The sequence below is a fragment of the Mauremys mutica genome, chromosome 7 (assembly GCF_020497125.1).
Source record: "Mauremys mutica isolate MM-2020 ecotype Southern chromosome 7, ASM2049712v1, whole genome shotgun sequence".
NCBI classification, from domain to species: Eukaryota; Metazoa; Chordata; order Testudines; family Geoemydidae; genus Mauremys; species Mauremys mutica.
The window spans coordinates 51,723,710-51,740,349 of NC_059078.1; the positions used below are offsets into that span (position 1 = coordinate 51,723,710).

The following is a 16,640-nucleotide window of genomic DNA, read 5'->3' on the forward strand; positions in this document are numbered from 1 at the left end:
GACCCAAGCCCATTAGGGTCTCCCTGACTTCAGCTCAAGTTGATGGGGAGGAGAACTGAGCTCTGCAGGGACACCATGGATTTAGGCCATACAGAGTTTGGGGAATTAGCCCAGCAAGCTTTTCAGGGCTCCAGCTTGTGAGTGTGGGGGAAAATTGGTCTTTGCACAGCCCACCCTTTGCAGTCCTAATAGACATCTTTCTCTCAAAGACTCAAAGAAACCAAGTGGGTATGGACTCCTATTAGCGGGGCTGCCTGAATGTTTATGTGGGGGCTGGCTTGGACTCCCATTTCCCAGGAAGTATGTGTGCTTGTGGGGTAGTATGAGTTGGGTGCATGTTCCTATTGGCCAAACATGGGCATAAATAGTGAAGGTGCAGGTTGGTGAACACAACCTCACTAGGTTTAAATAATATCAAGACTAGTAATATCTTGCCTTTACTAAATCCTCTGAGATTAATGAGAATGGTAAAATAACATTATTAATTAAATATGACATAACTTGAAACCCCCCCAAAGTGTATTATACACTACATCAATTCCTTAATGGAGGTGCAGCCCAGAGGCACCTGAGGTGGCATTGGCAGCAGGGCAGCCCTGGAGTCACCCAATAGGAGGTGGCAGCAAGGAGGCCAGCAGTGGGGAAACCTGGAGTAGTCCAAGAGGGGTCAACAGCAGGATGGCCCAGAATCATAAAAGCATAGAAATGTACAGCTGGAAGGGACCTCACAGAAAGTCATCAAGTCCAGCCCCTTGTGAGAAGCAGGACCAAGTAAACCTAGACCATCCTGCCAGGTGTAAGTGATGGGGATCCCACAGCCTCCCTTGGAAACCTATTCCAGAGCTTAACTATCATATTGTTAGAGAGGATTCAGAGAAGAGCTACAAGAATGATTAAAAGATTAGAAAACCTGCCTTATAGTGATAGACTCAAAGAGTTCAATCTAGTTATCTTAACAAAGAGCAGAATAAGGGGTAACTTGATTACAGTCTCCATGGGGGATATATATTTTACACCTGGGGGGGCGGATTCTGCATGACTGCGCCCCCTTAGAAAACAGCCTTCCTGCAGAATTCCTGTGCTTCCCTGCAGAAAATGGCAGGGAAGCAAAGGGAATCCGTGCTGGGGTGGGGTGGGAGATGACCATGGGTGCAGTGTTTTCAGGGGAGATTGCCCCCCCCCCAACAGAGGTGACGCATGGGGGGCACACGGGATTACATGCCACTGCACCCCCTCATTTCTGCAAGCGCAGAGATGCCCAGCTGAAGGAAGCTGTGTGTCTCGGCTCTGCTGACTCTGCACCTGAATGTCGCCTCCTCGATCCTAGTGCCAGTTGTGCTCCCCTTCTATGTGCTGGGAGCCTTCCTGTTTTCTGTGCAACAGTGAGTGCCCGTGGTGGGGCTGGGGAAGGGGGAGGTGCGGGAAATGAGTGAAAGAAGGGTGGCGGGGTAGGGAGAAGAGGCAGTGGGGAAGGAAGGAGGGTGGAATAGAGCAGGGGAAGGGGAATGTGGGAGTAAGGGGTGGGGAATGGAGAAGGAAAGGGGATAGGGGAATCACGGGAGAAGTGGGATCCTGGGATGCGGCATTCCCTAGGCAGCAGCTGCAGCTCCCCTGTTAAGCAGGCCCATCAGACCCTCACTCTTACAAGCCCTACCCCCCTCCACCTGGACCCCTTCAATGAGCCCCCCACATCCAGGACCCCACCCCACTGATCCCCAGCCAGCTGCACCTGGACTCCCATCCCATCAAGTCCCACTCCCCCAGCATCCAGACCCCCATTTGAGCCCCCCAGAGCCACTGTGCATCCAGATCTCCCACTGAGCCGCCTGAACACAGGTTGCCCCACACAGAACCCTCTTACCCCATACCTGGATCCCCCCACATTAAGGCCCTCCACACTTGGATCCTGCTGGGCTGAGCCTGCCCACCCACACCTGGTGCACCTGGCACAAAGGGGCAGGGCCCCAGGGTGTTTCTGGACCAGGCCTTGCATTGTGTCAGGGCCAGGTGCAGCCTCACTGCCAAGTCACTGTATAGGGGGAGGTGGGGGCTTCAGGGTGATCTCCCAACTCAGTGCAGCCAGTGGCCTGTGCTCCCCACTACCATGCTGAAGCCACATTTATGTATTGACAAATAAAATTTGCAGAATTTTAAAATATTGTGGGCATAATTCTCTCAGCAGTAATATTTAATAATGGGCTCTTCAATCTAACGGAGAAAGGTATAACACAATCCAGTGGCTGGAAGTTGAAGCTACAGAAATTCAGATAGGAAATAAGGCATACATTTTTCACAGTGAGAGTAATTAACCATTGACATAATTTACTAAGGGTCATGGTGGATTCTCCATCACTAAATTTTTTTAAATAGAATGGACATTTTTCTAAGACGTGCTCTAGGAATTATTTTGGGGAAGTTCTATGGCTTATGTTATACAGGAGGTGAGACTAGATGATCACAATGGTCCCTTCTGGCATTTTATCCAGATTCATGGAATCCATTAACTTTTTTTCTAATATCTAAACTATCTCTCCTGTTACAGATTAATTACTTCTTGTTCAGCCTCCAGCAGACATGGAGAACAACTGATCCCTGTCCTCTTTATATATGTGAAGACTATCAGGTGCCCCCTCAATCTTCTTTTCTCAAGACTAAATACGTCCAGTTTTTTTTAACCTTTTCTAATAGGTCAGGTTTTCTAAACTTTTTATTTTTGTTGCTCTTCTCTGGACTCTCTCCAAATTGTCCACATCTTTCCTAAAATGTAATGCCCAAAACTGGACACAGTAGTCCAGCTGAGACCTCACCAGTACCAAGTAGAGCGGGACAGTACCACCAATGTCTTACATATGACACTCCTGTTAATACACCCCAGACATTACTTTTTCATAACTGCACAACACTGTTGACTTGTATTCAATCTGTGATCCACTATAACTCTCAGATCCTTTTTGGTACTACCACATAGCCAGTTATTCCCCATTTTGCAGTTGTGCATTTGATTTTTCCTTCCTAACTGAAGGACTTTGTACTTGTCTCTATTGAAGTTCATCTTGTAGATTTCAGACAAATTATCTAATTTGGCAAGCTTGTTGTGATGCCGACAGACCAGATCAGGCCAAAGCCATAGACCAATTCACTTGTGTGTGAACATCAAAGAAATGTTAAGTATAATAGTACGCATAAACTAATTCATGCGTGTTAATAGAGATCATAGGAAATGTTGACTGTACTGTGCAAACTCTAGGTGGATGGGCTGAGCAGAGGCTCCCACTGGCCAAGAACATGTGACTGGCTTGGGCACCCATGGGCCAAGCTGAGAACAACGAGTGGCAACCGGGCAGGGCTTCTATTGGTGGAGCGCTGCGTGACAGGGACGGGTAGGGCTTCCCTGGGTGAGCATGTGCAAGGTCAGGGGTGGGTGGGCCAAAGGGGCTCCCATTGGACAGCCCGTGCGCATGCCCGAGGGAGCTGAGGCCGAGTCGAAACTGTCTGGTGCTCCCGTCCCATTGGCTCGCAGCGGGCCCGAGCTGTGATTGGCCAGTCAGTGCCCAGGATAGGCGCGTCTGAACCTAGCGCATGCTCCCATTGGCCAGGCCGTGCGCGTATCCGAGGCGCTCCCTGTGACGGAAGGAGTCGGGCGCGCTCACAGTTGGCGCATGCTCCGTGGCGGGGCAGGCGGCGATGGAGGCGTTGGGCTGATGGCGGGGGAGGCGGCGCTGCGCTGAGGGAGCCTGTCGCGACCCGCCGTCCCGTCCGCCGCGCTGCTATGGGCAATGAGGCCAGCCTGGAGGGCGGGGGAGCCGAGGGGAGGCTCCCGCCTGGCCCCGCCGCCGGGCACCCGTCGGCGCTCGGAGCTGCCAAGCCTCCTTCAGCACCAGGCACCGGCGGACAGCTCCCCGGGAGGGCAGCGGCCCCAGCGTCCGACGACAGGTGAGCGAGCCCAGCCCGGGGTGAGACGGCGGGCGGCGGCCTGCGGGGGAGGGGCATCCAGGGCCGGGGGGGGGGGTAGCCTGCAGGGAGAGGGGGGACTCGGGCGGAGGAAGGAGGGAACCTGTGGGGAGAGCAGGGGTCTAGGGCAGAGGAGGGGTAGCCTGTGAAGAGAAGGGGGTATCTAGGATGGAGGAGTAGGTGGCCTAGATCAGAGGGTTGGGGGGTAGTGTTAGAAGAGGATGGAGGACTGAGTGGAGTTTAGGGGCAGCCTGAGGGGAGGAGGAGGATCTAAGCGGGAGGGGATTGCAATCTGCAGGGAGGAGGGGGAGACAAGAGGGGCAGTGTGCAAGGAAGGGGGCTAGGGGCAACTTGTGGAGAGGAGGTGGACATTTAGGATAGAGATTGGGGTCAGTTTGCAGGGAGAAGTGCAGCCTGTGGGAAGGGGGATGTTTAGAGGTGTGTGGCCTAGAAAGCGGTATGGGGAGAAGGCAGGATGTCGCCTTTGGAGTGGGTTGGGGTACGGCCTACATATAGGGTATGGGAGGAAGAAGGTGCATCCTGAACAGATTATGGCTAAGGGGGGGGGGGGTACAGTCTGAGTGCAAGGGTTGTGCAGCGTAGCCTTCAGAGAGGTTGAGGTGAGGGGAGGAAGTAGGGGAAGTAGGATAGATGATGAGGTGAAGCTTGCTGTGGAGGTTAGGAGAGGAGGGTTACAGTCTTTGTGCCAGTGGGAGAGAGAGTCAGGGCGAGGGTGTAACTGATGTGGGAGGAGAACTAGGGGAAAAGGTGTGGGCTGCTGCTTATAGGGTGAGTCGGGGAGAAGATGATGGTACAATCTGCAGGGGACACTGAGGGAGTGGGTCAGATGGGTGCAGGGGTGTAAGTAAAATTGAACTCTTACCAGAAGGTGCGGGTCCTTGGGCAGAAGGGGCGGGGCTGGGGCTCAGTGTCCCCCAGCCAGCCCATCCGCGCTGCCTGGCCTGTGCCGCCTGGGGCTCCAGTGGCGATTTAAAGGGCCCAGGGCTCCGGTCACTGCCCCAGGCCTTTTTAAATCGCTGGCCCTGGGGCAGCTGCTCCTTCCCCCCCACCCCATTGGTGGCCCGGGGTGGGAGCAAAAGGGCAGCATTTTAAAGTCAGCTGTACAGGCTGGTAGTGGTGGCCACTTTTTACCGGTATTCTGTATCAGCCCGTACCGTCTTACTTTTGCCACTGGATGGGTGGCCTGTTTGTGGGGAAGGGAAGGGCCTAGAGAAGGTGGGGAAGTGGTGCTCTGTGTTCAAGGTGCGAGTGTGGGTCGCAGGCCCTGGGGAAAGCTAGAAGAGAAGGCGGAGGGGCTAATTGTGGTTGGGGAGCTAGGAGAACGTAGGAGGACAAACCTACCTTCTGTGGAGGACTAGGGAAGAGTGCCAGAGTGCAGCCTGGTGTCAGGGAGAGAGCATGGGGGTAGAATTGATGAATGGGGCGAGCCAGAAAGAATATCTCCCTGTTTGCATCCCCTGTGTTTGTGCGTGGGTCTCCAACCTTTTATTGCTCAATTTATTGCAATACCAGTTTGTGGAACACCAGTGACGGTGATTACATCGTACATGTACCCCAAATATAGCTCCCCTAACTGTAGCTGATTTGTGACATAAAAGAGAAAGGTGGTTAGGTAACTTAAGTAAAGTACATGTATGTGGAGAAATAATTGATGTAAAAGCTTACTGTGATATACAATGCCATCTTGTCTACTAAAAATAACAAAATAGGAGTGAAATGTTTTGAGAGCATATGTTGGAGAGGGGAATAGGATTGAATGTATTCCTTAAAACCCCCCTAAAAGTAATGATGATTTAAAATGTCTTGACCTCATCTATGAATTTAAAAGGACTTGGAATCTGGCCAGTTGTGTTGTTTGGAATTCAGAAAATATAAAAGGATGTTGTGGTTAGAAATCCAAATAGGCAGCTGTTCACAGTTAAGCTTGTACTGAGATTTGAACTTAAAATAGGACTAAAATCACTGTTCACACACTTTAATGATTGAATTCAGTCTCCAAATTTGGCTCAATAACTCTTCAGAGGACAATTAAATTTTCTGTATAATTTTCTCTGTAAAATCTTTACTAACTGTTGAAGAGAAAACCTTTTAAAATGCTCCTTTTGAAATTTTGCCCTATTTTCCTCATGTCTTTGAGTTCCTCTAGCTAAGCAATCATAGACCCTTAATTCTTGACTTCCCCCCCCCTCTCTCTCTCTCTCTCTCAGTGATAACATAGATGTAGTGTGTTTTTGAAATTTTAAAATTAAAATGCAGCTATCACCCTTATTCAGGCCACCCTCAGATTTACACCAAGATTAGCTAATGGAACTGCTCAGGTCTCCCAGCTATTTCTATTCTCTGATGCTGCCAGTCTGCTTCCCTTATGCGTCAACTGGGCTCTTCCTCCATGAGCCCGGGGACTGGTTGAGTGTCAAAGGGTATGGAGGGGTGGGCTTTGGGAGACAATGGAAGGGATGAATGGGGATGTTTGTAGTGTGGGTGGTGGCAGAATGAATCAGACTTTGAGGGCAGTAAGTAGGGCTTTGGAATGACTGTGGGCTAACAGGAGTGTCTGGGTGGCCAGGAAAGGGAGTGCCTAATTTCTTTTCACCGACTCTCTGTCTCTTGAAGGATTCCTCTAATGCTGCTGCCTACATTTCCAGGTAATGTCACCTCAGGAAGCCAAGTGCCTTAGCGCTTTGCATGACACTGCTGCTACGATGGCTGTGGAGCAGTGTTGCAAAGCTCTTCAGCTACTGCTGCCTCAGTGCAGAAGCACCGGTCTCCTTCCAGATGAAGGTCACTAACACAGTCCTGTTCCTCCACTCTATGGCTTCACCACAAAAGCTGATTTTAAAAAAACCCACTTTCCAGCCTGTTGGAAATTCCAATATTTTGGAATCCGATGAACCTGAATCTGGATGAAAAGGCAAAATATCAAAACTTTTTCTGAACAAAATGTTCAGAAAAATCTAGATTAGCTTTTTTTTTTCCTGCTTTCCCAGTGGAAAATCCTTCCAAAATCTGTCTTTTCCAATGGAAAATTTAAATTTTGACAAAACTCTGTTTTCTGATGGTAATGTTTTGTTTAATTTTTTTTGTCCAGACCTATTTGCCACATGTCCCTGACTACATGTCTGCTCTGTTTATGTGACTGCCCCCTAAAAGGGCTGCCCACCCTTGGAAAAGGAAGTGATGTGGGATGCAGGGGCCTGGGAATTGAGAGCAGGTTGGGGGCCTGGGAGGTAGGTGGAGGAGGGGAGCTGTGTTATCAGAGGAGACACACTGTACCTTCCAGCTATCTGTATAGCCCTAATCACCCCTCTGCCTCCCCACATCCCTAGACACCCCCCTCGCCCCGGAACTGAAGTGCAGCCATATAAATGGGAATGGAGCGTTGATGTCAGGGGTAAGGAGAGCATGAAGAAAATGTGGGGCTTCTACTCCACCCCACTCTGCAATGATGGGGGAGATGCACTTTGAGGAAGTCCCTGGGGTTTGTCAGTGTCGCTCTTCTCAGGGTTTGTCTTCACTGCACCATTAGCAGAAATTTGCCCCTAATCTGACTCCCATACACACACAAAAATCTCTATTTCAAGTTAAGTTTTGCTTTAAGCTTGAGCTAGCTGGTTAATAGGGGGAGGGGATGGGCTAAAGCTCAAGTGCTGCTGATGTTCAAGTTAGATTAATGCAGTAGAGATGAAGAAGTTATAACTCATCAGCTGTTAATCCAATCACTTCAATGTAGCTCAGGTGTTATTTTGTAGTGTGATCACTGTCAGGGTACATCTAGAATGGAGTTGGAGGTCTAATTTCCAGCATGGGTAGACATATGTGTGCTAGCTCTGCCATGATGGTGGGAGTGGCAGGATGGGCTAGCCACCCAAGTACATACCTTGAGTTTCAGATGTGGGATCATACTGCTTCTCACGCCATTGCAGCTATATTTCTATTTTTATTTAAGTAGCTCTGATTGAGTTAGCATTGGTTACTCGAACTAGAGGTTACACCTACAGCATAGATCAGGGGTCTCAAACATGCGGCCCGCGGGCCGCATGCGGCCCGCGGAGCTCTTCCCTGCGGCCCGCGGAGCTCCCCAGGGGAGCTCCGCAGGGGCCCCCAAGAGAAAAGCGGAGGCTCCCGCCTCCGCCCCTCTCCTGGAGCCTCGGCGCATAGAGCGCCGAGTCTCCGTCCGAGCGCCTGAGCCCCGCCCCGATCCGAGCCGCGTGGGGAGGGGGCGGGGCTGGGAGCTCTGGGCTGAGCGCTGCGCTCGGCGTGGAGCTCCCAGCCCCGCCCCCTCACCACGCGGCTCTGAGCGGGACCGCCGGAGACGCGCTCGGGTAAGGGGGGGGGGAAAGCGGGACCCGCCGGGGCCGGGCCGGGCCGGGGGAAGGGAAGCGGGACCCGCCGGGGCCGGGCCGGGGGAAGGGAAGCGGGACCCGCCGGGGCCGGGCTGGGGGGGGGGGGGAAGGGAAGCGCTCAGGGCTGGGGCAGAGGATTAGGGTGCGGGGGAATGAGGGGTTCATGATGTGGGGGCGCTCAGGGCTGGGGCAGAGGATTAGGGTGTGGGGGGATGAGGGCTCTGGCTGGGGCTGAGGATTAGGGTGCAGGGTCCTAGTGCCTGCCCTCCGCCAGTACTGGCAAGGCAGGCTTCCCTTACCCTGAGCCTCTCCAACCCCAAACCCTCAGCCCCAGCCAGAGCCCTCATTCCCCCCGCACCCTAATCCTCAGCCCCAGCCCTGAGCACCCCCACATCATGAACCCCTCATCCCCCTGCACCCTAATCCTCAGCCCCAGCCAGAGCCCTCATCCCCCCACACCCTAATCCTCTGCCCCAGCCCTGAGCGCCCCCACATCATGAACCCCTCATCCACAGCCCTCACCCCACACTCCAAACCTCTTCCCTAGCCCTGAGCCCCCTCACATCATGAACCCCTCATCCACAGCCCTCACCCCACAGCCCAACCCTCTTCCCTAGCTCTGAGCCCCCTCGCATCATGAACCCCTCATCCACAGCCCTCACCCCACAGCCCAACCCTCTTCCCTAGCCCTGAGCCCCCTCCTGCATCATGTACCCCTCGCCCTCAGCCCCACAGCCCTCACCCCTGCACTCCCTCCTATCCCCAAACTCCGTCCCAAAGCCTGCACCCCCACCCCCTGCCGCAGCCTGGAGCCTGCATCGAGCACAGAGCCTGCATCCAGACCCCCTCCCCCACCCAAACTCCCTCCCAGAGCCTTAGGCAGTAAATCTAAGTGCGTGTTTTGTCCTTTGAGTGAGGTGCATTACTGAGTGTATATATTTATTAAAACTGCGCGCGCTTAGGGGAGGAGGTGGAGAAGAGACAGGGCAGGGGCGGGGCCTCATGGAAGGGGTGGATTGGGGGTGGGGCCAGGGGCAGCAAGGGGGCGTGTCAGTGATGCGGCCCTCGGGCCAATGCACTAGTCCTCATGCGGCCCTCGGGGTCATTTGAGTTTGAGACCCCTGGCATAGATGTATACATCCAGGCTCCTCCCAGCTCAAACCAACTTCTCTCATATTCCTTTAACATGCAATCCAAATTCCTCTATACCTTTTACCCTGCACACATTGCCCCCTTCTCCACTGCCTTGAAAAACCCTGTATTCCTTCATGCTTCCTATTGACCCACGTGTTCAAATATTAACTGTTGATATATGTAGGTGTTTAAAAGCTGAATGTGGTAGGAAAATAGGGGGCATGTTATAGGGAGCAGGGATAATATTTAGGTTTCTTAACTCAAAGTTAACAAAGCTTTTGGAGGGGGAGTTTGAAAAAGAAAGGCCTTGACAGAAAGTAATTTTTGTAAACTGCAGGAATACACATGGAAAATATGTTAGATCTAGCAAAACAATCTAGTGCTGGTGAATACAATATACAGTAGAACCTCAGAGTTACGAATACCAGCGTTACAAACTGACCGGTTAACCACACACCTTATTTGGAAATGGAACTACACAATCAGGCAGCGGCAGAGACCAAAAAAAAAAAAAAAGCAAGTATAGTACAGTACTCTGTTAAACATAAATGTTGCTTTCCTTTTTTTTAAATAGTTTTTCTTCTTCATAGTAAAGTTGAAAAGCTGTATTAAGTCAGTGTTCAGTTGTGAACTTTTGAAAGAACAACCATAACATTTTGTTCAGAGTTATGAATAACCTCCATTCCTGAGATGTTTGTAACTCTGAGGTTCTAGTGTATTCATACTGAGAGATTTCAGGGCTGGAAAGGACCATTGTGATCCTCTAGTCTGACTTCCTATATAACACAGGCCATACAGCTTCCTCAAAATAATTCCTCAAGCATTCAGTCTTCATTTAAAATGTGTCAGTGGTGGAGAATCCACCACTTACCCTTGGTAAATTGTTCAAATAGTTAATTAGTCTCTGTCATAAACAGATAATTAAGGGTTAAAGTCTCTTTTACCTGTAAAGGGTTAACAAGCTCAGTAACCTGATGAACACCTGACCAGAGGACCAATCAAGGGACAGGATAATTTCAAATCTCTGTGGAGGGAAGGCTTTGTCTGCGTCCTTTGTTTGAATTGCCGTGCTCTCTTTGGATCTAAGAGAGGTCAGACATGTCTCCAAGTTCTCCTGGAGTATTTCCTACTATCCAGTATAGTGAGTATTAGAAAGGCGAATTAATCTTCTAATTAATTTCTGCATTTGCAATTGTGTGGTTGCTGGAGAAATATCTTTATTTCTGTTTGCTGTTACGTTGATTGTTCTGAGAAAGGGGGGCGGGGGAAGAGCCTCTCCAGGTTTATAAGTTAGACCCTGTATTTTTGCATCCTGGTAATACAGAGATAGTGTAATTTTTTTTCTTTCCTTAATAAAATCTTTTCTTTTTAGAACTTAATTGATTTCTTCCCTTGTTTGGATTTTCAGGGGAAGGGGAGGGGGGAAAAGTGAATCCCTCTTTGTTTGATTCAAGGAGGTTGAATCAAGGTCTCTCTCTCCAGGACTAGGGGAGGGGGAAAGAAGGGTGGGGAATTGGATTATTTCCCTCTGTGTTAAGATTCAAGGAGTTGGATCTGTGTTCCCCAGGGAAAGTCTGGGGGAACAGGGAGTGTGTCAGACACTTAAAACTTGACTGGTGGCAGCAAGAACCAGATCTAAACTAGGATTTTAGTTTAGAGGAGTCCATGCAGGTCCCCATCTTGTGAACGCTAAAGTTCAAAGTGGGGAATAAACCTATGACATGGTAGGCAGTGGTGGGATGGTATTAAGAAGCAGGAGCCATTGAGAGCTATTCTTTCCCTCTAGAGCAGGGAGGCAGCCTGAGAAGAGGCGGGGGGGCGGGGGGAAGAGGTATTCAGTTTCTAACAAGGTATTGTTAGAAGGAGTTCTAGCTGGGCTAGGCTGAAGGTAAAGTTTTCTAACAGGCTTTGTTAGAAAGAGACTTTTTCTTTTCTTTTTTTCTTTCTTTCTGGCTGCTTGGACAAGCAGTTTGAGGGAGGAGGTAAAGTTTTCTGACAGGCTTTGTTAGAAAGAGATTTTTTTTCTTTTTCTTTCTGGTTGCTTGGAAAAGCAGCTTGGGGGAAGGGAGGTGTAAGGTTTTCTAGCAGGCTTTGTTAGAAAGGACCCCTACTGAGAGAGCATTAGCAATTGCTAGAAACAAATTACAAAACCAGATTTTCTAGTTCGTGTGAGCCAGCAAACAACCAGCTACACATTTGCAAATGAAAAGTTTTGTTTTCTTTTTAGTCAGTCGGTGATAGAAAGGGTTAGGAATTTGTAACTCAAGCAGCTGAACCAAGCAACACAGTTCACTGACTGCAGAGGGGTGTGGCCAGCACCAGAAAGCACAAACATGAGTACCAGTGAAACAGTTAACAAACTGCAGCTGGCCAGGCTGCAAGCAAATGAAAAGGAGAAAGCACATCAAAGACAGATGGAGCTACTTAAGGCAGAAGTGGCCAGGGCAGAGGCTGACCACAGGAGAGAGATGGAAAAGCAAGAGGCTGACCACAGGAGGGCTTTGGAGCTCCAGAGGGAGGCCCACCAGCAGGCCCTGGAATTAGCAAGAGCTAACCCACATGTTCCAGCCAACCCTAACAATCCTTCTCCAGGCACTGTTCCCCATCCCAAGAAATTTCCCACCTACATGGCAGGTGAGGACACTGAGGCCTTCTTGAAAAATTTTAAAAGGACCTGCCATGGGTACAGCATCCCTGAAGACCAGTACAAGGACTGGTCAGGAAAGTGGACTTTTGCTGTCTATGACAATTATTCCATCCCCATACTATTGGGGGAGGACTTGGTCAACCATGTGGAGCTGGCCAAGAGGGGGGGAGTGTCACCCGCAGTCAGGCCAAACAAGCTTCCACTCCCATCCCTGTTCCTGAGCCGTCCACCGGGGCCCCGTCTGTGTTACCAGAGACCCAGACAGAGGTGGTGGAACCGGATCTCATGCCAACAACTACAGCAGCCATAGTACATCCAGTCCCAGAACCGGAACTGGAAGAACAACCAGCGGCAGAACCATTGCCAGCCCTGACACCAGCGCTTGCAAACCCGTCTCCAACCCCATCACCAGAGGGCGCCAGCGGGCCTGAACTGGCAGAAGCAGCAGACAACCCTACCCAAGAGGCTCAGCCAGAGCCTCAAATATCACCTTGTGCACCAGCGGAGAGCGGTCCACAGTCAACGGAAACAACCTCATCACCTACATCGTTTCCAGAGGGACCAAGCCCAAGTCCACAGTCTAAGGAGGAACTGGTGTCTCCAGCCTCAAGGGAACAGTTCCAGACTGAGCAGGAAGCCGATGACAGCCTTAAGACAGCTTGGGTGGCGGCACGGAGCAACCCACCGCCTCTCAGCTCTTCTACCCTATCCCAGTTTGTTGTAGAACAAGGACTTTTATATAAGGAGATTCTTTCTGGTGAACACCAGGAAGGCAGGCATCCTCAAAAACAGTTGGTAGTTCCAACTAAGTACCGGAAAAAGCTCTTACGCTTGGCCCATGATCATCCCAGTGGTCATTCCGGGGTGAACAGAACCAAGAACTGGGAGGGGATGGGCAAAAACGTTGCCAAGTATGTCCGGTCAAATGGATAAAAAGTGTTCTTCAATGTCAAATATCTTGTTGTTTACATACTTAGTAGTATATGTAATAGTGCATGTGTTTTATTAATCTGTTTATTTTAAAGTTCTAGGAGGAAATCACTGCCAGTGTGGTTCCCCCACTGTCTGCGATTTGGGGGGCGTGTCATAAACAGATAGTTAAGGGTTAAAGTCTCTTTTACCTGTAAAGGGTTAATAAGCTCAGTAACCTGATGAACACCTGACCAGAGGACCAATCAAGGGACAGGATAATTTCAAATCTCTGTGGAGGGAAGGCTTTGTCTGTGTCCTTTGTTTGAATTGCTGTGCTCTCTTTGGATCTAAGAGAGGCCAGACATGTCTCCAAGTTCTCCTGGAGTATTTCCTACTATCCAGTATAGTGAGTATTAGAAAGGCGAATTAATCTTCTAATTAATTTCTGCATTTGCAATTGTGTGGTTGCTGGAGAAATATCTTTATTTCTGTTTGCTGTTACGTTGATTGTTCTGAGAAAGGGGGGCGGGGGAAGAGCCTCTCCAGGTTTATAAGTTAGACCCTGTATTTTTGCATCCTGGTAATACAGAGATAGTGTAATTTTTTTTCTTTCCTTAATAAAATCTTTTCTTTTTAGAACTTAATTGATTTCTTCCCTTGTTTGGATTTTCAGGGGAAGGGGAGGGGGGAAAAGTGAATCCCTCTTTGTTTGATTCAAGGAGGTTGAATCAAGGTATCTCTCTCCAGGACTAGGGGAGGGGGAAAGAAGAGTGGGGAATTGGATTATTTCCCTCTGTGTTAAGATTCAAGGAGTTGGATCTGTGTTCCCCAGGGAAAGTTTGGGGGAACAGGGAGTGTGTCAGACACTTAAAACTTGACTGGTGGCAGCAAGAACCAGATCTAAACTAGGATTTTAGTTTAGAGGAGTCCATGCAGGTCCCCATCTTGTGAACGCTAAAGTTCAAAGTGGGGAATAAACCTATGACAGTCTCACTGTTAAAAACAGGGCTGGCTCTAGGCACCAGCAAACAAGCATGTGCTTGGGGCAGCACATTTTCAGGGGCGGCATTCCGGCCATCCTTTTTTTTTCTTTTTGGCTTTGGGCGGCAAGATTCTAGAGTCAGCCCTGGCAGCAGCAGTGCGTCATGCACGGGGAGTGCCCTGGGGCCACTGCGGTTCATGCAGCAGAGAGAGTAGTGGCTGCACCTTGTGGCTGGACTGGGCAGGCTCCGAACGGGGGACACTCGGGTTGGGGGCCTCCTCGCGGGGCACACGGAGCTGCCTGCAGGTGCCACAGGGCGGCCACCCCCCCAGCACCGTAGCCAGGGCTGAGTGAAGTGGCCCAAGCCTCCCAGAAGCAGCAGCCAGAAGCATGGCAACCAGAAGCAGCAGCAGCAGCAGCGGGGCTATAGAGGGCGGGGCGCTGCCATGCGGCGCCCGCGTCCTGCTCTCTGGGGCTCCGCTCCCTCTGGGGCTACCCTGCCCCAGCTCCTCAGTCCCCTGCCGGGGCGGTCCCCCGGCTCTGCCCTCCCGGGTCCCGGCCAGTCCTGGAGGCAGGAGCCCTGGCTGGAGGGACCTTGGGCTCAGGCCTGGCCCGGGAGCCCCACTGCTTACTCCGACCCTGCCAGCGCTGGACCGGCTGGAGGCGAGGAGTCAGCGGCCGGAGTCAGCACTGGTGGTGGGGGGAGCCCAGGGCTGGGGCGGGCTGGGGTGCGAATGGGGTGGGGGAAGAGAGAGCCCAGGGCTGGGTGGGGGGTAGCCAAAATCTTTTTGCTTGGGGCGGCAAAAAACCTAGAGTCGGCCCTGGTTAAAAATTCATGCCTTATTTCCATTGGAAACATCAATCTTTACAAACCTAGTGGAAGGGAACTTGAGAAATCCAAAGAGACAAAGCAAGCAAAATGGAACATGCAATTTTTAAACATTGTCTCTAAATTAAAACATCTGAAGCCATAGACAAGTCAGTAAGCAGTAAGATGCACTGTTCCGAAGTGTAATTTTTGCTACTTGCTTTATAGTATATAAGATACTAGGTTGGATTGGGATATTAATTTTGATATTTAGATTATTAGAAATTATGCATTGTGTTGTCAACTAATTTGTGCTAGACTTCAGAAGGCGGCTAGAGGGTGCTAAAGAAATAATAGCATTCTAAAAGTAATATGTGAACCTGTGACAATGTTTTATAACATTAACACTAAAATAATATATTTTTAGGCTTTTTGGTGATGTTCAGTTTTATATTAAAGATTCCAGCTAGACCCAAGCTGTCAAATGTTTAAGCCACTGTGTAATCACAAGGAGCTTGCTGCAAATTCAAGCTGTCTGAATAGTTCAGTGAGGCTGAGGACTACTTACAGGAATAAAGGTTTAGAGGATTGAACTGTAACTCACATGAGTAGTCTTTGAATGAGTAGTCCCATTTAGTTCAATAGGAGTACTCATAAATCAATAAAGCAATATAAATCATTGATACTGGCAGAACCTGGAATAAGAGTCTTGGTTCCCAGGCCCCCCTGCTCTAGCCACGTGACCACACCTAACCATGCCTGGCACTCACAATCAGGACATGTTCACTGGGGGATGCCTGACTCCAAGACACAGTGTCGTCTGTTCTCTTTATGATCATCTCCCTCTCAAGACTAACGACTTATACAATGAGCTGAACTGCAAACCCTGCTTGTGGGGCTCCTGGGTCATCTGTCGCTGGTGGATTTAGGGAAATAATGCCCAGTGGATGGCAGTCTCCCCTGCAGGCTGGGCTTTCTCTCTGAGCTGGTTCGCAAAGTAACTTGTGAAGAGAGCCCTTCAAGGATTTGATAAGGGTTTGTGGACGTCATGTCAATTGCTTTAGAAATGTATATAAAATATTTTAATTTTTTTTCTCATAAAATTGGGAAGAAAGTAACAAAGTTATAAATGTTTAGGAAGCAAAAGCATAATAGTAAAGTGTGAAGGTTGGAGCCAAATATAATCTGAAATGTTTTTAAATAATACAGAGAGCACATGTGGAAGGATGAAACTTTGGGCTAAATTCTGATCTTATTTACACTGATGTAAATCTGGCCTCAATCCATTTATATTAGTTACAGTGCTGTAAATCAGCTGAGATCAATATTAAGTGCAAATTATAAGAGGGAGAGTATGGTACAAGTGAGACTGAAAGAAGCTGTTCTCCAAGATAAGGGATACAACCTACGTTTGGGAAAGCACGGTTTACATCTATGCTTATGATCTCTTAGCTTAGTTATGTCTACTGTGGGTTATTCCACCTCTACCTGGATAAACTTTATATTTGATTTAGAGTTAAACTGAAACAATAGGAGGTTCTTACATTTAGATTTTTGCTGTCTTTCTCTTATTAGGCCTCCATAGTAAGTTCTTCAAGATATGTGCTAATTTTCTTAGTCAAGACTCTTCTTTTATGTGTATGTAACTTAATTGGCGAACAAATCTTGGTGGTTTTAAGCCTTTTCGGTATTTGATGCTGATTGGATCAGAATGTTGCATTTAAAGAGAAATTCATCAACATAAAAGTGAAATTTTGTACAGAAATGATGTACAGCAGCCTGGCCAGCTCCTATGCCGACTGCTCCTCACTCAGCATAGGTAATGGGTCTGGGGCAGGATGG

The 16,640-nt window shown here is 49.5% G+C and overlaps 1 protein-coding gene across 2 annotated transcripts in view; it reads left to right on the forward strand.

Annotated features, from left to right (window-relative positions):
• The first annotated feature begins 3,618 nt into the window (after positions 1-3,618).
• Positions 3,619-16,640, forward strand: part of BSN (bassoon presynaptic cytomatrix protein) — a 463,396-nt gene continuing 450,374 nt past the window's right edge. For both annotated transcript variants that reach the window (XM_045023161.1, XM_045023160.1), the window contains exon 1: positions 3,619-3,933. In XM_045023161.1, the coding sequence (XP_044879096.1) occupies positions 3,770-3,933 (164 nt within the window). In that variant the 5' untranslated portion in view covers positions 3,619-3,769. The remainder of the gene's footprint in view (positions 3,934-16,640) is intronic.